The sequence below is a fragment of the Balaenoptera physalus genome (assembly GCF_965194825.1).
Source record: "Balaenoptera physalus genome assembly, chromosome: 12".
NCBI lineage: Eukaryota > Metazoa > Chordata > Mammalia > Artiodactyla > Balaenopteridae > Balaenoptera > Balaenoptera physalus.
Window position 1 is genome coordinate 44807536 of NC_138897.1, and position 23856 is coordinate 44831391.

The following is a 23856-nucleotide window of genomic DNA, read 5'->3' on the forward strand; positions in this document are numbered from 1 at the left end:
CAGCACGCAAAAGCAACTTAAAAACTGCATGATTTTAGAGGCCAGCAAAGGATGTTTACAGATGATGAGTCCTAGTTGCTCAGAAGGGCGGGAGGGGCCATAGTTAGGTGTGAAGAGGCACGGGGAGGGTGGTCTCAGGGCCAGTGGTAAAGACAGAAGGCAAATAGGTGGCCAGGTCAGAACTGGAGTGAGGGGGTTCTGGGGAAGGAGAGGGCCCCTGGCAGGGCAGCCATGGGGAGGGGGCGTGTGGTTGGGCTTTGGTTCCATAAAATGAGGCCTGGGTAGGGTGGGGTCTGCGCACCCTGATGGATGGGAGTGTGGGTTCCTGGCTGCCCCTGCCCCCCATCTTGCGCTAAGATGGGAGTTTCTCCCAGAAATCTTTACGGGGAAACTAAGAGGAAGGAAACAAAGGCAGGGAAAGTGGGCACAAACACGAACGTGGCCAGGTCCAGGCAGACACCCAAGTCCCTTGTTCCACCTCTGGGCCCAAGCTGAGGATGGGCGCGCAGGCATCCCGCTCTTTGGAGGGAGAGCCCTCTGAGTGGCGTGTCTGACTCCCTGGGAGCCCCGTTTCTTCTGGCCCCTGGGCTTTGGTTCTGAGTGTGCTTCTGCACAGCGTCTGCCCTGAGCTTTGCAGGCACGGGTGCTTCGGGTCAGACCTGCCCAGTGCTGGGCTGTGGCTTTGGGCCTGGGCCTTCTCTGGCTAGAGGCCAGCTGTGTTTAGGACCTGGCATCTGAATTGGCTCAGCTTGACCATAATTTCCTCACCCAGGTCATGAGGTGGGGCTTCCCAGTCCTGATTCAAGCTCCCCTGCGCCGGTCAGTGACTCTGCTGCCACCTCTAGGGCTGTGTTCGGAGAGGCTCTTCCAGAGGGTGGCCAGGCAGGGGTCACTGCTCCCTAATGAAGAAAGTGGTCAGCAGTGCATGGGTAGGACCCCAGGGAGCCTCCTTAGCGGCTGAGCGAGTTTAAGAGAGTGTTTGTGTGCTGGGGGCCAAGTGTGTGTGAGAGATGAGTGTGTACGAGAAGGTTCCCTAGATGGAGATTTGGGGAGGGGCTGTGTGATAGTCAGGCTTGAATCCCAAGCACTGGGCAGTGCCAGACACTGAAGGGTGGCTGGAGGAAAGCTGGCAGCCGGCAAAGGAGCACAGTGGGGTGGGGAGGAGTGGGCGTCCCAGGACTGGGTGCAGGTGTCCCTGGGTTCCCATGGCTGACACCTGACGGCACTGCCCTCCACGCCGTGAGGCTTTCGGGATCTTAGTTCCCCCGCCAGGGATTGAACCCGGGCCCTCAGCAGTGAGGGCACAGTCCTAACCACTGGGCCACTGGGGAATTCCCCCCTCCTCAGTTCTTAGGCCTCTTCTCCCACCCCAAGGGCCCGCCAGTTGGCTCTCCGGGGTGGTGGGTCTAAGGGCTTTCTTTCTGGAGGGGCTGGAGATGCAGGCAGGCCTTGGTGGGCCCTGGTCTTGGTGAGGGAGATCTGCTGTGGAAAGAGCAGGACGGGCAGGCAGGGCAGGGCTCTGTGGAGGAAGAGGGGCGGGGGGCTCTTCTGAGAAGGCAGAGCTGGAGGCGGGGTTCAGGCTTAAAATAGTCACCTCTCAGCTGTTTTGCATCTTATCCACAGTGACATGTCATGATCTCAGGCTTCCCTTCCACACTCCCTGAAGGAAAACACAAAGCTGAGAGTGGAAGCCGCTGCGTGTAGAAGCCCGGTGCATCGGAAACCCCTGCAGACTCTGCAAGCCTGGTGCACAGACCCGGGTGCTGCAGGGGAGCAGGGACTGGGAAGTGAGCTCAGGGGTAACCGTGAGGAGGGCGTAGGGCTGGGGGCCCCCAGCGCCCTGGGTGGGGGCAGAGGACCCCAAATGGTGAAGCGTGCTCAAGACAACTCAAAACGGAATAATTGGATAATGCTTGACAGAGAAGGGAGCTCAGCCTCCACCAGTTAGGGCGCCATCAGTGAAGAAGGCAGGTCGGGGCTTGTGAGATGGGTCAGTCTAGAAAGCTGTATGTGGAGGGGTATAGGGTATGAAGGAATGGAGAAGGGGGAGGTGGAGTGGGGGAGGGCAGCAGGGCACAAGTGACAGCAGCAGAGACTGGGGAAACAGGGCCATAGCCCGCCCCTCTCCAGTGGAGTCTCCTGTTGGCGTATGACCAGCCCTGCAGGGCACCCCAGTCTTCCACGTGTCCATTTCCTGGGTCAGAGCTGCAGAGCCGTCTAAAGGCTTCACGTGCCAGGAAGCAGCCTCGCTTTGGCCACGTGGGCCACCTTGAGAGCAAAGCAGAGAGAGTAAGGCGATCATGAAATAAAATCAGTTGTGCCAGGATGTGTCTGTAGAATTCTGAGAGCGTTGATGTGATTTACCCTAAATCTCAGAACTACAGGTGTTCATTTTCTGAAGGTTCTGAGGAAAGAGGGTTGAGGCAGAGTGGACGGGGAGAGGCTCACGACCTCATGCAGTGGCTGCTCTTTTAGTGGAGACGCCCTTCTCTGGGGATGGCGGCCACGGCGGGACGGGACAGGGCGGGAGGGCTGAGTTGCTGTCTGCGTTGACTGTACTGGGCAGCAGGGTGTTTCGTGGATGGACCCCATGGCTACAGCAGTCGCCTTAATCAGCCTCTGACCCACCGGCAAATCGGGGCCACCCTGTCAGGCTCCCCCTGCTGGTCCACAGGCTGAAGCCACAGAGGGCCGGGGAGGCGAGGAGAGCTCGGCACCTGGGGGAGAGAGAAAGAATCAAGGGTGGTCAGAGGCAGGGAGCGTGCTCCCTGATCTGCTTGCCGGCCAAGGTGGTTTGAGGGGCTGTTTTATTTTTTTCTGGCCCCCTCACCAAACTGCCTACACCCTCCCTCCTCTTCCCAGCGCATGATGGATGCCCTTAGTGGCCCTGTGTGAGGTTCTGCTACTGTTCACGGTGTATCACGTGTCCGCACAAACAACCGTGTGTGCGTGTGTGTGTGCGTGAGTGTGTGTGTGTTGACGTGCCCATGTTGTTTGTCTGCCAGCTTCCTCCATCCTTTGAGTTTTTTTCAGTTCTCTTATGATTTGACTGCTGTTCTCTCATTAGAGCTTTTAGATTGATGCTGTGGTCTGGTGCTGTATAAATATTTTTCCTTTTAATTTTGTTTTAACTTCTTCCTTGCCCTTCTTCACCCTCAACCCGACTCTCCCTGTCCCACCCTCCACACTCCCCGACCCAACCCGCCCCTCCTCCTCCTCCCCCCTTGCCCACACTCTCTTGTCCTCTCTCTCTTTCTCTCTCTCTCTACATATATAAATATATATATAAATCTTTTCTTCTTTTGTCATTCAATCAAATTCCAACAACCCAACCAGGGCCAGTCAAATCCACCACAGTCTCGCGCTGAGCTAGGAATAAAGTTCACGTAATCACATGAGAGTGGAGAAAACAGTCCCCCATCCGTAAGTTCAAATCAACTCAAAGTTCACAGTGTGACATGATGGCGTCATGTAACAAGGCTAAGAATCGGTTGCATGACAATTGCCGTCAAGTTTCGTGGAGGTGCTGTGATTGGAGCGTTTTTCTTGGATGTTGTATCAGTTGATGATTGGCCAGTCATGATCACACGTGCATTTTCTTGACTTTTGTGCTGCCACAATCTTTTTTGCTGTGCTCATTTTCGTTTCGTTCTTGGTGCTTGCAGTGGTTTTACTTTCTGTTGTTTGGTTTTTCTTGTTCAGCGTTTTTTATGCTTCTCTAGATGTCACATAGAGAAAAAAAACAAAAGAACAAAAAAATAGTAAAAATAAAGATGAATTCCCGAATTATCGGATATGGGATCATTTAACTGTGCAAACCATTATTTTTTTATCTTAAAAATGAGGAAAACATCTTAAAAGTATCTATGCGTGGTTGATTTACTTGCACTTGAAAATATTGTGATTTTATTTTTTTCTAGAAATTTGGGGGCCTTTTTCAATTGACACTTTCCTAGGTCTGGTCTTTTTCCAGTTAGGCTATTTTAAATCTCACTTCAAAAGGAAAAACAAAAAGAAAAAAACAAAAACAAAATCTCTACAGTAACAGAATAATAAAAAAAAAAAATTCTAAACCAAAAAACTAGAGTTCAAAGCCCGGGGCCTCTGAGAGAGAGCCCGGTAGCAATTGTAAGGTTTGTATTGTAGCCACTTCTGCTAAATTAAATGTGGGGAGGGAGGTGGGGGCCTGGGAGTTGGGAGGGCTTTTTGGTTGGTTTGGAAAAAACAGTACTGACAAAAGCAAAATGCACCTTTTTGTTTACAACTGAAAAAGGGTCCTTGACAAGTGTTTTTTAATTTTATTATTATTTTATTTGGTGTTGTAATTGTTTAGATTGCTGTGTACGGTTTGCTGTTTGTTGAATCAACAGTGTGAAAAACCTGCCAGCATGGATTGATATACGCATGACGTTGTCCCCTCAACTGGGGGCTTTGCAGTTCTAACTCTCTTGATGTAACCAGTCACCCCCATGTATAAGTGGAAGCTGCTTGCTAGAATGGAGACGAGTCTCATTTGTTAATTCACAATGATTAAGCATTTTCCTTCTGATTCTAGTCGGATCATGATTTTTTTTTCCTTGAAATGCAAAACAAAACACCAAAAAGCCACCATTCAAAACAAAATCAAGAATTGTCTGAGTTAATTTAACTTTGATGATTAAATCCGTTCTAACTTCTTTTAGGTTCTCCCCATCCACTTCCTCGAAGTGCTGAATTTCCTCTAAATTCCCTGGCATGTATGAGAAAAATATTATGTGTGTGTGTGTGTGTGTATGTGTGTATCTATGCATATACATACACACATATCCATGTATATCCACATATGTGCAGGTGAATATATTCTACACATATATCCAGATATACATATATATACATAGCCTCGCAAATAGTGACCTTGGGAAAGAGGTGGTTGGCTTGGAAACTGGGCAAGAATTCTGCAAAATGCATGTCACGGATCTTGGGGGGGAGTGGGCTGGGCTGCTAGATTTTTGCTATCTTGTTTGCTAGGCTTCTGTATACATATTGTATCTGGGCTAGATCCCTTAGAGATCAGTTTAATGATGAATTCATATCCCACAGTCCCAAATTCTTCCATTAGATCTAGCCGTCCCCCAATCCAGAACTCTAAAGGAACCCAAATCAAAAACCCTCTCCCAACAACCAAACCTCAGCTACAACCATCACCACTAGACCTCCCAGTGGTTTCTTACTCTGAATAGAAGAGTCGATTTCTTTTTTAATGTATCATGATCATGACTAATTCTCATACTGGTCTCTTCCCCCTCTCCCGCTGTCCCCCAGAGCTCCCGCCCTAACCCCCGAGGCAGGTTCCTTTTGGTGTTTGGATGCATTTTGTGTTTCCTCTCTTGGCTTAATCAGCCCTGATTTTCTTCATTTTAGGGCAGGATGCTGAACGGGCTACATTAAAAAACAAACCTCTCTCTATATATATTTATAAATGAGAACTGTTGGATGACACCTTTGACATATCAGCCAATATCAATCAAGCTGAAGACTCCAGACACTCTCTGTGACTGTCACATTTCTTCAAGGAAAGTATAGCGTCTATGGAGTTCAGAGGGCACGTGTTTGGGGGAAAAATATACATGACATAAAGAAGAAGAAGATGAAGAAAAACGAGAAAAAAAAAAAGGCAACTTTAAAACAAAATAACTTGCGACAAGGTGGGGAGGCTGCAGGGCTGGGAACTGGGAAGGGCCGCTGCTTCCCGATCCCTGGGGCTTTTCCAGCCCATGGGCGCCTGAGGCAGGCTGGGGCAAGCGGTGTGTCTGGTGGGGCCTGGTCCCCAGGGGGGCGGCTGGGAGGCCGCCACTGATCATCTCTATCTGTCATTCCTTTAGCTATTTAGGGACCAAAGGACCAAACTTTTTATTGCAGATGTGTAGCTCTAGGTCAAATAGAGGGGGAACGGAGGAGAACCTCCTTCCTGCCTCATGGCTGTTCTTGAAACAGCTTAGAGCGATTCTATGAAAAATGTAATTAAAAAAAAAAACACAAAAAAACACAAAAAACAAAAAAACAAAAAAAAAGAAAAATAATGCTTCAATGCTTTTAAAATAGCAAGATAATAGTTCTTTGATACTTTGAGAGGCGCTTTGATTACTGTCATTCAAGTCTATGACACTTTCATATGGTTTTCTGTATTATATGTCTGGATGGAGCTGTTAAGATGAACAAATTGGTGGATATTCGGGGAAAGTAACAAAATATGAAAACTCATTAACTGTGAAGTGTGAGAAAAGGAGGGGAAAAAAAGGGACTGACGAGGCAAGATGATTGTTGTGAAAAGTCTGTAAATGCTTCTAACTCTTCCCCCTCTTAAAATCATAATAGTTGTACAGAATTTTAAAAAGGAGAAGTTTAAAATACCTATATAATAGAAGAAAAATTAGAGGAAAGCAAAAAAAAAAAAAAAAAACCTATAGAAGTTAGCATTACTGCTAAAATCCCAGATGTTGTAGGACTGTACTTTTGTAGAGTTTAGACTGAGCATCAATCCCTTCTCCCCGCGAGTGCTGTTGGACGCCGTTGACCCCGAGGGCCAGGCCGGACCCGCGCAGACCTGTGGGCCCCTGGCTGCCCACCTCCGGTGGAGGCCGCGCCTCTGGCAGGAAGGCCCGCCGCCGCCGCCGCCGCCACCGCCACCGCCACTGCCCTCGCCTCGCTTTGCTCCGGGAGCTGCGCGCGCTCGCCCGCTCTCCGCAAGCCCTCGACACCTCTGCTTCACTCGCCTTCCATGCTTGCTCCAGAGACTTTCCGGGCAAGGGAGACCTGGGAACTTTCATCTTAAAACAACTAAACAACACACACACACACAAAAACCTTAAACAAGAGAGAGAAAAAAAAAAAAATCTTTGAAGAATTTCTGAAACTGTTTACAAGGAATTTTGAAAAACAGGGATGTTTAAATGATGCCGGCTCTGTTTTTCTGTAAATAAATTTGCATATTTTGTAGGACTTTTAATTGTAATGATAGAGAAAAAAAACAAGGAAAACTATTTAATGAAAGCACGATATTTATCTTTGGTAAATGACTTTAGAGCAGTTAAAAAAGACATTGCTTAAAAAAACTCAGAATCAGAAAAAAACACTGAATTATTTAAGAACACATATATTTTAAAGTATAACATATTTATTATAATTTATTTGCACCGTTGGGAAGACTTGCTTTGGCTTTCCACCTTGATGCCCTCCTCACTGATGTCCTGTTCATCTGGAGGCTGGGGGGCCCTCAGACCTTCCATGTTTTTTTCTTTTTTGCTTTAGAAGAACATCTATCTGGTTCCTCTCAGGCCTTCTGCCTTTCCTTTCTTTCTATTTTGTTGGGTAATTATTATTTTTAAAATTTTCTTTTTCTTTTTCTTGGCTCCTCCTTTTAGGATGTCCAGATGTTGTAAAAAAAAAAAAAAAAACGAAAAAAACAAAACAGCTGCAGTTCAGTACAACTGCTCTTTTCACACTCAACTCCCTAAAACTCCTTGTAACCTTCTGTAACTATTGGATGACGCTTTCTCCAGCTTAGCCCTAAATAAAGCACAGTTTAAAAAAAAAAAAAGCCTTTTCTGTGGTGGTCTGTGGTTCATGGAATCTGGCCAGCCGTGCCTCTGGGGCCTAGGGCTGGCCCACTGGAAGCAGCTTTGGGCCTTCCCTCCGTGGAATCTGTCTGCTACCTGGACCCTCTAGAAAAATCTCTCTTGACCGGTGTGTGCCTCTGAAAGTCTCCACTGCAAGCCCCTCCCTAGGTTCCTGGGCAGGGATGGCCACAGTGCCCAAACCTGACAAGAAGTCCCCCTTTCCTCCCAGACAGGGGGAAAAGCAAGCCACCAGACTGGAGCTGGGGTGGGGACGAAGTGCTGCGAGGAGCTGGGGAAGCAGGCAGTGGAGGCAGGGCCCGCAGTAAAGGAAGGTGAGGACACAGCCCCAGACTTGGCACCCAGCACTTTGCTCTTGGTCCTGCACTTCCCACTGCATTGACAGTGTGCCTGGGTGGACAAGACCGAGGGTTCTAGATGATCCTCAGAGGCGGGGTTCTGGTGGGAGGAGCTTGGGGTGCCGCCATCTCTGTATCGTGACACAGAGACAGAGGTAGGGAGATGTCCAAACCCTGAATGCCACAGGAGGTTTGAGAGGAAGGTATGGGGTGGGGGTCAGGGGGAGGGTTCCAAAGGAGGAAGAATGTGAAATAGGGCTTGGGGGAGGGGAGGTGGAGAGGAGGGAACAGGTCCTCCTGAGGTGAGAACCCAGACACGCACACCAGCCTCAAGCCTCCGTCAGACTCCGCCCCGGGGCAGCCCTTTTTCTCGATTCCATCTCGTCCCCCCCGCCCCAGCCTTCAGCCTTGCAGCTCGGTCTAGGAATGGGCAGGTTCCACCAAGGGTTTCCATCTTGGAAAACCCTTGCGGTGGGGCGGGGAGAAGACGAGAGTCCTAGGACACCCGGGTGTCTGTCTGTCTGTCTGTGCCCTCCCGTGAGAAAGCGGGGAATGGCTCGGCCCCAGCTGTCCTCTCTGCGGGAAGAGTGGTGGTGAGCAGCGCGCAGAGCCCCGGCTACGGGGCAGCACCCGGACCCTGCTTCTGTCCCCTCCGCCCATCTCGCGTCCCAGGGCCACGGCCCAATCCCATGCTTCCCCCACTAGCCTGTGGAACTGTTAGCCTGGGGAGAAAAGGCCTTTATGCATCAGGACCCGGGGCAGGCCTTCAAGCCTTGGCTTCAAACTTGGAGACAGTTCCAAGATGACACCTTCCCTCATAAGTATGTGAAAATAACCCACACTTAACCTGCCAGTTCTGGGGAGCTTGTGAGGAGCTGGACTTCTCGGAGGAGTTCACTGCAAGGGGTGGTTGTCACACTGGGGGCTGTGCTACACTGTGAGGAACAGAAAGGTGCTTTCTAAGGAGTTCTCTGGGTTTTGAGCCTCAGACTATTCAAAACCGTGGTTTCTTTTGGACATTTGCCGCCGAAAGGCACTGAGTCTGTCAGAGGATGACAGCCTCAACCATACTGCGTCCTGTCGCTCTCTCAGACCCCAGGGAGCCTCACGGCCCTCCCCAGACCTCCCCTGTGCCTTTGTCACCGCTTCCCCACTGTGCTTCTCTCTGGCACAGCCCTCCTGCCACCTCCACCGCTCCGGCTCAGGGGCGGTAGGGGCCCAGGGAGCTGCCCCCAGGGAGCTGGGCTGTGCAGGGGGTTGGCCACTTTTGCTCTGTTCCAGGCACGGTTGACTGAGAAGAGAGATGAAAACACAAGGCCCAGATGTGAATCCGCCAGTTCTATAAAAGAAACCTTCTATTTAAAACCACGCACCAAGTGACTGATGTATGCACAGCGCGTTTAAGAGAGAATGTAATTTATTAGCCTCTGGGGGGGAAAGTCATAGGTTCCTTGAAAAGTTGCTGAAAACTCTCAGGTCACTTTGCACACGATTACAGGGAGTGCAGGGGTCCCGCAGCTCATCCATCATGCCCTAGTTAAGAACCCCTGGTTTGCAGTGTTATTTAAGAAAACCCGAGACACAGTTCTCATTAATTTCTGCTTACATTCTATGGCTTCTAGTTCTCTGCTAGTACAGCCATCCCTTGGAATCTGCAGGGGATTCGTTCCAGGACCCCCCGCAGATACCGAAATCTGTAGATGCTCAAAATGGCGCAGTGCAGTCGGGCCTCCGTAACCGTGGGTTCTTCATCCGTGGATATGGAGGGCCGGATATGTTCTACCTGCAGTGTTTGATTCCTTCATAGCTCCCCTATTTTTATTTCTTTTTCATTTTTTAAAATTAAAAAAAAAAAAATTTTTTTTAGAAAATCTTTTGGCCACGCCGCGTGGCATGTGGGATCTTTGTTCCCTGAGCAGGGATCAAACCCATTCCCCCTGCATTGGGAGCGCGGAGTCTTAACCACTGGACCACCAGGGAAGTCCCTCCCCTATTTTTAAAAGACTTTTTTATTTATTATTATAAACCTTTTATTTCAAGCATAATGGAAAGTAGAGATACTTGCAAAACAAACCCCTGTGCACACACCACTTAACTTTAACATACATCAACTCATGAATTATTTTGAAGTTACCAAGTTATTTCATTGGTAGATACCTCAGTTTCCCCGCAACAGTTTCGAGGCTGCATTGACGTGTTCAGGCTCGCTCTGGCCTGTCGGGCAGCTGCACCCTTGCTGTGGCAATTGCGGGGCTTTGCGGCCTCTCCCAGCCCCATCCTGGCGCCTGGTGTGAGCCCAGGCCTCCCTCCAGCCTCTGTTCCGGCAGCACTTTCAAAAGACTTTCAGCTCTTCATCCACCCCTTTGTACTCATATCTTCTCTCTTGCTTTTCTCTTTCTTTCTCTCCCTTTCTCCCTCCTTTCTGTTTGATGTTAATGTGAGAAAAGTCTTTCTGAGCTGGATCCCACCCTCTCCTGGACACAAAGCACCAGTACAGTGACGCAGAATGTCCCAGAGCTCTCCCACCCACACGAGTGCCTCCAAGTCGAATATCCACCTTCCAAGTTCTGCTGTCCCTGGGCTGGGCAAATATGCAGCTCCTCCTGGCACGGGGTCTGCAGGGTCAGTGTTTGAATTACACCTGGTTAAAGCCAAATGGACATTCCCCCCCTGGGTAAGGTGGGTAAGCAACATCTGGGCAGTGAGCTCAGGGGCCCAGCCCCACCCGAGGTGACAGCATCAGACTTGGTTGTGAGTGCCACTTGTCTCTCTCCCAAAATGGAATCCACCCCCAAACAAGAATTATTAGCCACCACTGACATCCCACCTTCAATAGACTATTCACTCCAGGCAGTCGGGCATTCAGTCCATGTTGATTCATTGCCTGCAGGAATGAATGAGTTAAGGAAGGAAGGGAATAACAAACGGCAGACAACTGAAAGCATGTTCCGAAGAGGTAGGTGTTCGGGAAATGCTTTTAAAGTAATAGCACATTTGGAATAAGTGGATAGCCAACACTCCCTTCCCCTCAGATAACTATTTGCAAGTGTAAGTTTTTTACTTTCTGGTTTCCTTTCTCTGCTGCAGATCTCCCCTTCCCCCATCGGTCTCTGGTCTTCAGCTCTCCCAGATGCCCCGGGGCCTGGTTAGTGGACAGCCATCACCCCAGGCCCCTCCTTATCACCCCAACTTCTCTTTCCTCATGCTAGCCTAGCCTCTCATCTCTTCAGGGGACTCTGCATGTCTCCATCCCTGCTTGCACCCTCTGTGGACATCTAACCAGGATTTGCCCAGACCAGGAGGAGGGTTGGAGACTGTGTATCAGAGTGGAAAAGGCATGGGCTTTGACGTCAGGGATGCATATACCTTCTGTGTCACTTTGGAAAATGACCTAACCTCTCTGAGCCTCAATTTCCTTATCTCTAAAAAGGGGATAATAATACACCCCGCCCCCAAGAGTTGTGAGGAGGAAACAGAGACAGACACAGCCAGACCACATCCCAAGGATCCTCTGAGTTGTAAACTCCTTAATAGTGCAGATACTCAGAATGAGTAGGTCAGACTCTGATCCCTTCCTCCTTCCCTTTCCTTAGTTCCATTCCCCTGACAATTCACGTCCCAACCAAAACGAGCTTGAACTTGACACCAGACCACTTTCAGTTGTTTTCTCTCGAGTTCAGTCAGCCTGTGACACTCCCAGAGAATGGCTGTCATGTTGGGGTGCACACACCTCTGTCTCTCGCTGCTCACTCTCCTTCCCAGGGACCCCGATTCGCGGATGCTCCCCTGTCCCTTCCCTTTCTTTTCCCCACACCACTGTGGCTGTCGTTGTCTGCAGCCATCCTCTGCCGGTTCATATGGCCTCAGGCTGCAAATTAGTTTGGTCTTTGCGTTTAAAAAGTGTTATCTATTTTGGGGTGGGGGGCTTCCCTGGTGGCGCAGTAGTTAAGAAGCCGCCTGCCAATGCAGGGGACACGGGTTCGAGCCCTGGTCCGGGAAGATCCCACATGCTGCGGAGCAACTAAGCCCGTGTGCCACAACTACCGAGCCTGCGCTCTGTAACAAGAGAAGCCACCGCAATGAGAAGCCTGCGCACCGCAACGAAGAGTAGCCCCCGCTCGCCACAGCTAGAGAAAGCCCGCGTGCAGCAACGAAGACCCAATGCAGCCAAAAATAAATAAATAAATAAATAAATAAGTGTTATCTATTTTTTGGAATAGGTAACATATTGATATATTTCAAAATTCAAAAAAATATGAAAAAGCGTATAATGAAAAGTCTTATTTCCACCCCTGAATCCAGCCACCCATTCCTGTTACCAGCTGCTCTTGTTTACCCTGGTCTTTAGTGTGTAGATGTGCGTGCCTTGGTGTAAGGAACTCAGCTATCACCCTCACTTTCGGGGGGGGAGACCCAGAGCCAGGCAGTGCCATGCCCAGGCCTGAAGCTGGCCCGTGGGATTCCCGGGAGATGAGCCCAGGCCTGGAGCTGCTGAGGACCCCCTGGCTGAGTAGAGGAACTGGGGCCTTTCCAGTCCACACTAATCAGCTGGCTGCTTCCCTTAGAGGCCCGGTGGAGCTGTCCTTGCCGGGGTGCTTGCCCTGAGCTGGACACTAAGAGCTGCTTAATTATAATCGCGTCTAATTCTCTGAGGTTGGTGTTATCATCCCTATTTGACAGATGAGGAAACAGGCTCAGAGAGGTTAAGTCCTGGCCAAGATGACCCAGCATCAGGGTTCCAGCCCAGGGCTGTCTGCAGAGCTGTGCTCTTAATGTCAGCATCTTGTCTCCCTCAGTTGTAAATTCTCTGCACAGTCGCTCCCCTCCAGCCCTTCTCTTGTGTCTCCCATCTCCTTTCCCTCCTTTTCACTTTTTTTCCTCAATAGTATCAATTGTACCTTTAGAGAATGGCATCGCCTCTACTGACTTAGGTACCTGTCCTTTTCTTCCCTCCTCTCCTTGATTATCTGGGCTGGCCCGGAGCTCTTAAAGGTGAGGGAGTGCAGGTTACTGAACGTGACCCTCCACGCCTGTTGGTGGGGACAGAGGGAGCATGCGTGGAGGGAGAGAGAAAAAAAGACCTGGTTAAGCTTTTATCATGAACAAGGAGAGGAAATTAAATTGAAATACATGGAGAATTTGTTAACATTTTATGCAGCTACCTGAAGTTCAAAACCCTTTTGAGCTGTGTCAGCTCGATTTTCCCCAGCACGGTAAACTCTGGAAAAAACTACAAGCACATTGTTAAGGTCAGTGCAAACTCGTTCTCCATCACTAAAATCAAGGGGAAATTGTAGCCAATCCTGAATGCCCCACACTCCTCTAACTGAGGCATGAAGAGTCCTCTCGTCTCCAGAATCTCCACATGACTCACCTTTGCTGTTGCCCTTCTCTCCCTACCTCCTCCTGGGGCCTGGCTCTGGGAGCCGTGGGCATGCGGGTGGCAGGAAATCCAGGGCAGCCAGGTGCTGTCGACCTGTCTCCCTTCCGCTCCCTGAAGAGGGGCTTCGGAAGCAAGGCTACTATGGGGCATTTTCACTCTGCACAGGCAGCTCCTGGGAACTAACATGAGGGCCACCAGACAGACCCACACCCCTGCCCCACTGCACTCCAGCCCTGCTCAGGGCCTGGGATCCCATGGTTAGGCCTTTTTCTTTGGGTGAGACTTGGGCCTCAATTAGTTCTGCTTTTTTAATGAAAATCACCTTGGGACGGGAGTGTATTTGTTTCCGCCCCTGCTCAACCAAGTGCACATACCAAGTGCCAGCTGGGTGGTGAGGATCGGGGGGTGGGGTGATGAAGACGAACACACGCAGCTGCCTTCTGGGCACAAGGCCGGGTGTGTTGTGGGTGAGCTCTCTACTCCCGGGAGCCATCCTGCAGGGTGCTGTCAGATGGCCAATCAGAGGCTTGGGGAAGGTAAGTAACTTGCCCCAAGTCACACTGCAAAATCAGCTGCGCTCACCCCTCCCATGGGGTTCCCTGACAGGTAGAAGACAGCTGCAGGACGACGTGGTAAATTGTGCAGGGGCCCCAGCCCCGAGGAGGGAAACCCAGTAGCCCAGACTGGGGAGGAGGTGACTCTTGGGCCGAGTGTTGGAGGGTGCGCAGGGGTTAAACAGACCCCAAGGGAGGGAGACATGGAGGAACAAAGGACTCCAGACCTGAAGAACTGCAAGATGTCTCAGGTAGGTGGGGAATATGCTGGGGAAGACACAGGGCCTTGTCTAAAAAGACTCCATTACTGACTGCCCAGGCAGTGTCCTGGTTACTTCACCGACACCATCCCACTTAACCCTCCCAAGAAGCCTTGACCCAAAACTAAAAATAGAACTACCATAGGACCCAGCAATCCCACTACTGGGCATATACCCTGAGAAAATCATAATTCAAAAAGAGTCATGTACCACAATGTTCATTGCAGCTCTATTTGCAATAGCCAGGACATGGAAGCAACCTAAGTGTCCATCGACAGATGAATGGATAAAGAAGATGTGGCACATATATACAATGGAATATTACTCAGTCATAAAAAGAAACGAAATTGAGTTATTTGTAGTGAGGTGGATGGACCTAGAGCCTGTCATACATAGTGAAGTAAGTCAGAAAGAGAAAAACAAATACCGTATCTAACACATATATATGGAATCTAAAAAAAAAAAAAAACAGGTCATGAAGAACCTAGGGGCAGGACGGGAATAAAGACACAGACCTACTAGAGAATCGACTTGAGGACACGGTGAGGGGGACGGATAAGCTGGGACAAAGTGAGAGAGTGGCATGGACATATATATACTACCCAGTGTAAAATAGATAGCTAGTGGGCAGCAGCTGCCTATCACAGGGAGATCAACTTGGTGCTTTGTGACCACCTAGAGGGGTGAGATAGGGAGGGTGGGAGGGAGGGAGACACAAGAGGGAGGAGATATGGGGATATATGTATATGTATAGCTGATTCACTTTGTTATAAAGCAGAAACTAACACACCATTGTAAAGCAATTATACTCCAATAAAGATGTTTAAAAAAGAAAAAAAAAAAGAGAAGCCTTGATCCTGTTTTACAGGCAGGCTTAGTGATGTACTGGAAGTCACATGGTTTGGCAGAGCTGGGGTTTGAGCCCTGCTCCCCGATAGAAGGTTCCATGCTTGTAATCACTGTATTACTTTGGAGGGGGCTACCTTTCCAAGGCACAAGTGTAAGAACTCTTCACTTGGAAGCCTCTTACTGACTGTATTTCCAAGCCTCAAACAAAGACGCACAGCCTAACTACAGGACAGGAGAGTGGAGTCGGGACTGGCTTGGAAGGCCTCAGACGTCTGTGCCTCAGTTTCCCCCTCTGCAAAGTGAGGTGTCCTGGGTCTCAAGGATTCGGTGCAGCTCCCATGTGCCCAGAGCTCTCTGTTAAGTGCCAGGAGGGAGAAGAGGGAGGGCAGAGGAGGGGTGCCCCGAATGCCCTCAGTCAAGCTCTCGAGATGAGAGTCACCTGGATGAGGGAACTCAGCACCTGGATGAGCAGTGTTTTACCCACCACTCTATTCCACTCTCGACTGGGCAGATGACACTTGCTCCCTTGTCCCGAGTGCTGGGTGAGCTGAAGAGGCCTCTGGGCTTGAGGCATCCTCTTGAACCAAGAACTACCTGAGAGCATTTTGTACTTTTAGCACCGAACTCAGTGCCCGGCACAGAGTCGATGCCCGATGATGTTTGCTGAATGAACGAGAAGAGGTGCAGAGTGGGGAGACTGCCTCTCGCGAGCCCCTTCTGAAGCACCCAGCGCCTGCACCCTCTCGGCAAGGCCCCTCTGCCCTACCTTGCCCAAACTCTGACCAGAAATCAGAAGAAAGCCTGGTCTTCTCAGTACCCGGGGAGCTCCTGGGATGACAAGGGTCCTCCTGGGATGAGGGTCCTATTGGGGCCCTCAGAGATGGCTTAGGACACAGATTCTCCTGTTTTTCCAAGTTTCTGACCATTCAAATTCTCCTGCCCTTAGTTCAGGGCCCATCTGCTCCAGGGGGGCTCCAACTCAAACTGAGCACCTATTTTCTGACTTCCTGTTGCCCTCAGAGTAGGGACCACTTCGCTGGGCCCTTGTTCACACTGTTCTCCGTTGCTCTGAGTGTGTAGCTCCCTCCTAGCTGAAGGCCCTGAGGATAAGCATTGTCTCCTTTTCCAACCTGTCTCCTAGCTCTGGGATGGTCACAGAGGGCAGTGGGAACACAGCAGAGGACTAAGGATTTAAATGGAATGTGCCCAGACGTCCTCAATGCTTGCTGAAACTCGCAGGTCAAAGGTAGATGAGACATGGTATTTACATAGTCTCAAGTAACCCCCTCCTGACACACACACACAAGATACTTACAAATGACACAGGGAAAGGTGGTGATTTTACAGTGGAGTAACCGGGCAGACATCACTTTAACCTGGTGATCAAAGTTAATATCACCTGGAATGAAGGAAATAGCTATCATGGGCCTCCTGGTATAATTACTGAGAAGGACACAACATTACCTATTCTTGCTGAAAATGCATAGCTGAATTTGGTCATAAGAAAACAAACCAACCCAAACTGGGGAACATCTTACAAAATAAGTGGTTTGTACTCATCTAAAGAGACATGACGACTAAATACAACTTTTTTTTTTTTAAGTTTTTATTTTATATTGGAGTATAGTTGATTAACAATGTGATAGTTTCAGGTGCACAGCAAAGCCACTCAGCCATACGTATACATGTATCCATTCTCCCCCAGACTCCCCTCCCATCCAAGCTGCCACATAACATTGAGCAGAGTTCGTTGTGCTATACAGTAGGTCCTTGTTGGTTATCCTTTTTAAATATAGCAGTGTGTACATGTCAATCCCAAACTCCCTACAACTATCCCTTCCCTTCACCCTTCCCCCCCGGTAACCGTAAGTTCATTCTCTAAGTCTGTGAGTCCGTTTCTGTTTTGTAAATACGTTCATTTGTGTCATTTCTTTTTAGATTCCGCATATGAGTGATATCATAACGATATTTCTCTTTCTCTTTCTGACTTACTTCGCTCAGTATGACAATCTCTAGGTCCATCCATGTTGCTACAAATGGCATTATTTCATTCTCTTTTTATGGCTGAGTAATATTCCATTGCATATATGTACCACATCTTCTTTATTCATTCCTCTGTCAATGGACATTTAGGTTGCTTCCATGTCTTGACTATTGTAAACAGTGCTGCAATGAACATTGGGGTGCATGTACCCTTTTGAATTATGGTCTTCTCTGGATATACGCCTAGGAGTGGGATTACAGGGTCGTATGGTAGCTCTATTTTTAGTTCTCCATAGTGGCTGTACCAACTTACACTCCCACCAACAGTGTAGGAGGGTTCCCTTCTCTCCACACCCTTTCCAGCATTTATTGTTTGTGGATTTTTTGACGATAGCCATTTTGACGACTAATGCAATTTATGATCGTAGATTAGATCCTGGCTAGATTTTATTTTTCTTTCGTCGAAAAGGATATTTGAGGGAAGGAAATTAAAAAGTTAAAAAGGAAAGTTGGAAAAATTTTAATATGGTCTGTAGATTAGATACTAGTGCTCTATTAATGTTCATTCCCTGATTTCAATCATGGTCCTGTGGGTATGCAAGAGAATGTCTTTGTTTTTAGGAAATACATGCCGAATTATTAGGAAAAAGAAGAGTATTATGTCTGCAATTTACTCTCAAATATTTCAGAAGAAAAGTAATAATATGTGTGTTCGTTTATATATGTGTGAGAAAGAGTGAATGATAAAGCAAATGAGTTAAAATGTTAACACTGGGGAATACGAGTGAAGGGTGTACAGGAGTTCTTTGTATTATTTCTAAAATTTTCTGTAGGTCTGACTTCAAAATTAAATGTTTGAAAAAAAAAAATGTGGCCAGTTTGAGCATTAGCTGGGTCAGCCTGGGCAGAGCTGCCAGCCGTTTGGACTGGGTGCCCCAGGGACCAGCACCCCTCCCGCCCCTTCTTCCCCTGGAAACGTCCTGGGGATCTGAAAGGAAAAACCCTCCGACATGGACATGAGCAGCAGGTGTCATGGGCTGCCTGCTGGGCCCACCGTGGTTCCTGCCTGTAGACCACTGAGAAAACACTAGCCAGTCCTGGCTCCTGGGGGTGCCTATTCCCACCCTCATCCCCAGGAGCAGCCTGACTAGCAAAACAAGAAAACAACATCATCTTCGGTTCTGAAGAGAGATGGGACAGATGTGAAAATACTAGAGGTGGAGAGTGGAGACTGGGGTGGAGAGGGAAGGGCTGTGAGCCGCTCGCAGGCACCCTTATGGAGGCGGGCGGACCACAGCTCCAGGGTCCCCGCTCTGGAACAGCTCTTGACTCTGTCTGCTCCAGACGGTCCTCAAGGCTGGGGCCTGGAGAGTCAGGGCTGTTGAAGCAGAGGTGGCCAGGACGCTGCACAGGGTATGAGGTGATGAGAGCACAGTCCCGACTCCCAGGAAGGCAGCCCAGGCTGAGGGGAGAGACGGAGGTAAACAGTATTCTGAAACAGGCAGGTGTGCAGCGGGCTGCCCTGCTGGAGACCAAGGAGGGGGCTGGGAGCATCAATGAGGTGGTGACCTGTGGCGGGTAAGCGAGATGGGGTTGGGGGGCTGGCCGGCCTAGGTTTGCCTGGCTGTCATGGAATCCGCAGTTCTCCATGCTCCGGAGGGGCCCGCTGCCCCTTGCCAGCCTTCAGATAAATGACAAAAGCACCCGATATGCATAAAGTGCTTCGCAGTTGTTTACTCAGCAGATGCCTGAGCATCTTTTCGCGGCATCCCCATGTAGTCTGTGAGCCGGCTGTGCACGAGTGTGCTGTCCTACATTTTGCAGGTAGAGGCACTGAGTTTGCACTGGTGAAGGGACCTGCACATGTCACACAGCTACGGTGGCACAGCAAGGACTTGAACCTCAGCCTCTGATGGAGCACTAGGTAAACTGGAAACTGTTGCTGAGTAACGGAATCTACACAGTTCTCTTTCCACTGGGCCCTGCTGCTCTCCAAGTTTAAACACTAGGCCTAGCAATGAGCTCACTCATCTTGGGGTCCCTGTCTCCATGCCTCTGACACAGTGTTCCTCTGTCTGGGGCACCTTCCTTCCTTCCTTCCTGCCCTGGCCCAGCAACAATATCTTATCTTCCAGGAAACTCTGATTGAAGTCCCCCTCCTAGGGGCTGCCGTTCAGGCCTCTGGGGCTGCACCGACTTCTGCGCACTTTAATTGCAGCTCGACACAGTTCCTGGGTGCTGCTGGAGGCCAGGAACCACATCACTGGACTTTGCCTTGTACCTAGTGGACAGTCCAAAGATGCTTCAGAGTTTCCTGAAGACCAGTGATTCTTGAATTCTTTGGATTGCATATTCCTTTGAGAATCTGATGAAAACTATGAATCCTCTGGTCCAGCTAAGCATCTAGGTGAGGAGGGAGGTGAGACAGGTGATGAGAGAGGGCTGTACGCAGGGCAGCTCTCTAGCCAGACTGATGATTTTGGAAGGGATTTCACATCATGGGGAGAGAGAGTTTTCATTTCTAATAGAGCCCCACTCTAACACCTCCCCCTGGAGAGGACAGGACAGGACAGGACAGGACCGAAGGCCGCTGGAGTCCCTGGCCGCATTTCTCCGTTCAAAGGCTCAGCTGGCAGATTTCGGGGAGGTGCCCCTAGCCAGGCCCTCCCGGGCTGTGGCCGCATGTGCTGCCCCTCCTGTCGGGTGAGAAGCAAGCAGAGAGGCGGGGAGAAGTTCTGCTTGGGGGTCATGCTCTCAAGTCCCTTCTCAGACTCATTGCTACTCAACTTTCTTTTTTTCTCCAACTCAGTAAATCTTCTATTATTCTCCAAGTTGATATAGTAAGCTGTGTCATTTTGAGAAGAAATACACAATGGTATATTAGAGGAATCATGGATCTCCCCATTCATGCTTAGAAAAAATTTATTACAATGTAAGAAAGTCTGAATAGCATGAATTTATTATAATGATTTAACACTCCTGCACTTGAGTTAAAAATGCCCCTCCATAAATAACTGTCCCTGGAAAACATAACAAATTTACACAGTTTACCATTCCTCAGTGTTATATAAATCCAGCAAGCTTAAATCACTTCACACCACCCACTGGGGCTGAAGCTCATCCTGTCTCAACCGGCAGCCACTAGAGGCAGGAGAGCAAACTCCCCTTCCTGCAGCCCCTCCTCTCAGCACCAGACAAGCCCACGGCAGAACTTAAAGTGGATTAAGTATGGGGAAGAGAGGGACAAAGAGAGGGAAAACCAGAGTTTATAACTGCTGCACAGGTGAAGGACAGTGGGCCTTGGGCATCCCCGCAGCCGTCAGGCCGTGGTCTGCATGCTGGTGCCAGCGAGGCGCCCGCCAAGGCCGCCAGCCGTCAGCTGCGCAGGAGGGGGCGGGAGAGGCCAGCGCCACACCCTGTCCAGACCTCAGAGAGGCCTGGTCTTCTGGCCAGCCGCCTCTTCAGCTCCTCACAAACGCAGCCCTGCGCTTCCCTCCTGGGCCCCTCCTGTTCCAAGGAGCCCCCTCTCAGAGCCTCCTCTGGCTCCACCGGTCACCCTGCCTGCCCTACCTTCATGGACACTTTGGCCTCATCATTCTGGCTTTCCTCTGGGCTAGTTTCCAGGGCTAGGTCAGCATGCCAGGCCCCAAACTTCTAAGGTAGGGATATCATCTCCATTTTTGCAAATAATTTTCTAAGTTGTTATATCTGAGGCTTAGTGGGTATGAGTAACTTGCTTAAATGTACACAGCTCACAAGTGGTAAGGCTGGGTTGATTCCAAGGTCAATATATGCTGTATTTAGACACTTAACATTCTAATAGGGAGGACAAACAGTGCACAAAACAGTACAGCACAGTTTGAGGTGGGCTGTAACAGAAGGCTCTACAGGGTATTGTTGGGGCCGAGAGAAGAGTTGATGCTGATGCCTGGGGGGAGGGGGGTGGTGAGGAAAACATGGCAGCCGTGACATCGGAGCCGGCTCTGGGAAGATTCACCCCAAAGGAAGGGCCTGCAAAAGCCACGCGGGCAGGAAAGAGAGGCGCGCCTTCGGGAGATGCCCGAAGGCTGTGAGGTGCAAGGGGAGCAGAAGGAAGGGAGGGAGGTGAGGAGGACGGGAATGTGGGCCAGGCGCCAAGAGCCTGGGACGTCCCTCTCAGGGGTGTGCTCCTTGCCCGAAAGCACGGCCGAGTCCTTGGACTTTAGGCAGGGAAGTTACAAATCTCAGATTTGTTTCGGAAAGAAAAGCCTAGTCAGTGTGGGGATGCAGGGGAGGCGTCCCAAGCCCCACTCTCCCCCAGGCCTCTCGGCACGGTCCTCTCTCCCTCGTGAGGGAGCTGCAAGCAGCCTGCAATAGCGTCAAGAGTGCTGGACTTTGGAAACACAGCTCTGTTTCATTTCTTCCCTCCCTCCCTCCCTTCCTCCCATGCACCTTACCTATCCATCTGTCTGATAAACAATGACTGAGAGCCTGCAATGTGCCAGGAACCATGCTAAGCTCTGGGGAGTTAGTGATAAATGAGACTGACAACTTAGTCTGACTGTAGAGTCTAAAGGAGGAATCAGATATATAGGTAACCTAGCACAGTAAATGTTACCGTATGCAAAGGGATAAAGGATGCGCAAAGGGATAAAGGATGCACAAAGGGCTAAAAGAGCTCATAAGACAGTCAGGAAATGAACATTACAGTGGTTTCAGGAACTAAGAGAAGTTCATGGTGGTTGGAGGACAGAAGTCAAGAGAAAGAAAGAGCAGGAAAAGGGGCTGGAGGTCTCCAGACTGCAGTGGAGCCTTGTGCAGTGCGCTTAGAAGTCCAAGCTCTCTCTTACGGGCAATGGGAAACGATCTAACACGTTAAGCCGGGGTGTGACCTAATGATGACCCTGGTAGTTTTCTGCAGAATGGTAATAACAGGTAACCCATACTGAGTGCTGATTTATTCTCTGCTGAGCACTCTTCACACATTAGTTCATTTAACCTTCACGGTAACCCTGTGAGGTAGCTTCTGCTATGATCTCCATTTAAAGATAAGAGTGAGGCAGAGAGAGGTGAAGCCACATACTGAAGGATGAATCCAGGCCACCTGACAGGAAGGCCAGTGAACAGACTGTTGTACTAGAGAAGCGTCAGCAGAGAGAGCGAGAGAGCAGTGGGCAGGTTGAGAAGTAGGAGGACTTGGTGCTACTTGGAGGCTGAGGGTAGGAGAGCGGAAGTGAGAAATGACCCTCCCAAATCCCCGTTTCTGGGTCTGAATTCCATTCATTTGGAATGGTCTAGCAGACGACCTTGGTTAAGTCTTGGTTAAGTCTTTCATTATTGGTGCCAAAGATATCACCCTCAAATTTTAGGTGTGCATCGATGTATGCCTAGTCTCATTCCATAAAGGATTTGAGGTGGCTCACAAGAAAAACCCCATATAATGAAATGATTTTTTTTTTTAAAGTATGCAAAGAGGCCCCATCTCATAAGGATTGAATAAGACACACAGGGCCAGCCCAGGGTCTTGTGCATAGTAAGTGCTTTGTGAGTTTCTGATGTTCTCCTGGCCCCCATCGGCCTCTACTCACATGCCTGATATTCTGTATTTATTCCTCCCTTTCTGGTACAGGGTCTGGGTTTCCGTCCTTCTTTCCTGGCTCATTCTGTCCCTCCCACGTCATCACCCTACAGTGACGTTATTTTTGTTCCCCATCTCTATTTCTTCCTATCCATGGCTTTGTTCTCCCCTTGGTTTGTTAAAAGTAGTCCCTGATTTTTGCATCTCCGACACTACTGGGGTTTAGCACCTTATCAACCCTCCTGTCTAGTGCGTCCGTGAAAGGAGCTCCACTGGAGCAACTTCTGACTTCTTTCCGCATCCCCTGCTCATCACTCCCTCCTCGATGCTCTATTATTTATCTTTTCAGCCAGTGGCAATCTGACTTTTGGTGCACATTCTCAACTGAAGCAAGGCTGATCTAAGTGCTGCATTCGAGGTCTTTCTTTCCAACTCAGTCCCGGGCATGTGACGTGGATCCTAGGTTGTCTGATCTGCAGCCCCTAACTCTCCTTTGGGTGGGTCGTCACAAGGTCCACACTTGGGAGGAGGTATTAGCAAGCCTGATGGCAGCGGCGTATCAACTCTACACCCTTCTATCCAGTCCTATGGATGGGGGTGACAATCTCTCAACACCTCACCTGACCTGTGGCAATAGCTTCGTAACAATTGGTGTCTCTGCCTAAAGTGCCACCCGCTTAGGCTAGAGGAAGGCTTGTACAGTAGAAAGAGCACAGCTGTGGAACTAGACAGCTCCAGTCTCCAGGCCACTTACTAGCTCTGCCATTTAGCAGCTGAGGCCCAACACCTAACCTCTCCAAGATCAGTTTCCTTATCTCTAACAGCGGGATACTGCCACCTATGTTTTGGGGTTGCTGTGTGGATTAAATGAAATAAGGTATCTATGGACCTTGCTCAACACTTAGTAGGCATACAGTAGATGTTTCCTTCCCAACCTTATCCCATCCCCTCTGATAGAGCCTGACACTACTGCAAGGTAGATATTTCTAAACAAGTAATTCCAAAATAGTTTATGGATTTTGTTGCTTGAAGGATGGAACTCCACTGCCTGACATTTAACATTCTTCACAATTTGGGCCCAGCATATTTCTCTCAGTGTAGGTCGATGACTTCTCTTCTGGAACCTCACCTACTAGCTGTGATCTCCTCACCATTCTTTCAAAACACATCTTGAGCTTTTTGCCAATGAACACTCAACTTCTACACTTTCCCACCCCCCAAGTCCCTCCCCACTCTCCATCCATCTTAGATACTCTTCCAAAGCCTAGGTCAAATCTCCCTCCTTTTACTCCTCCTTCTCCCACAAATCCTAAGTAAAC

General features: G+C 49.5%; 2 protein-coding genes across 51 annotated transcripts in view; one reads left to right on the plus strand and one right to left on the minus strand.

Annotated features, from left to right (window-relative positions):
• Positions 1-7576, plus strand: part of CELF4 (CUGBP Elav-like family member 4) — a 299460-nt gene extending 291884 nt beyond the window's left edge. For 49 of the 50 annotated variants that reach the window (XM_082416138.1, XM_082416147.1, XM_082416171.1 and 46 more), the window contains one exon: positions 5401-7576. Coding sequence is in view for 1 of the 50 variants with exons in the window: in XM_082416127.1 (XP_082272253.1) it covers positions 3337-3390 (54 nt within the window). In the remaining 49 variants the exon portion in view is untranslated. Of the gene's footprint in view, positions 1-3336; positions 3424-5400 lie in introns of all 50 variants that reach the window. The other variant, XM_082416127.1, reaches the window with a different exon arrangement.
• Positions 7577-14831: 7255 nt separating this feature from the next.
• The window catches only part of KIAA1328, a 370349-nt gene continuing 361324 nt past the window's right edge, over positions 14832-23856 (minus strand). The window contains exon 11 of the mRNA XM_082416095.1: positions 14832-19825. The gene's annotated coding sequence lies outside the window, so the exon portion shown is untranslated. The remainder of the gene's footprint in view (positions 19826-23856) is intronic.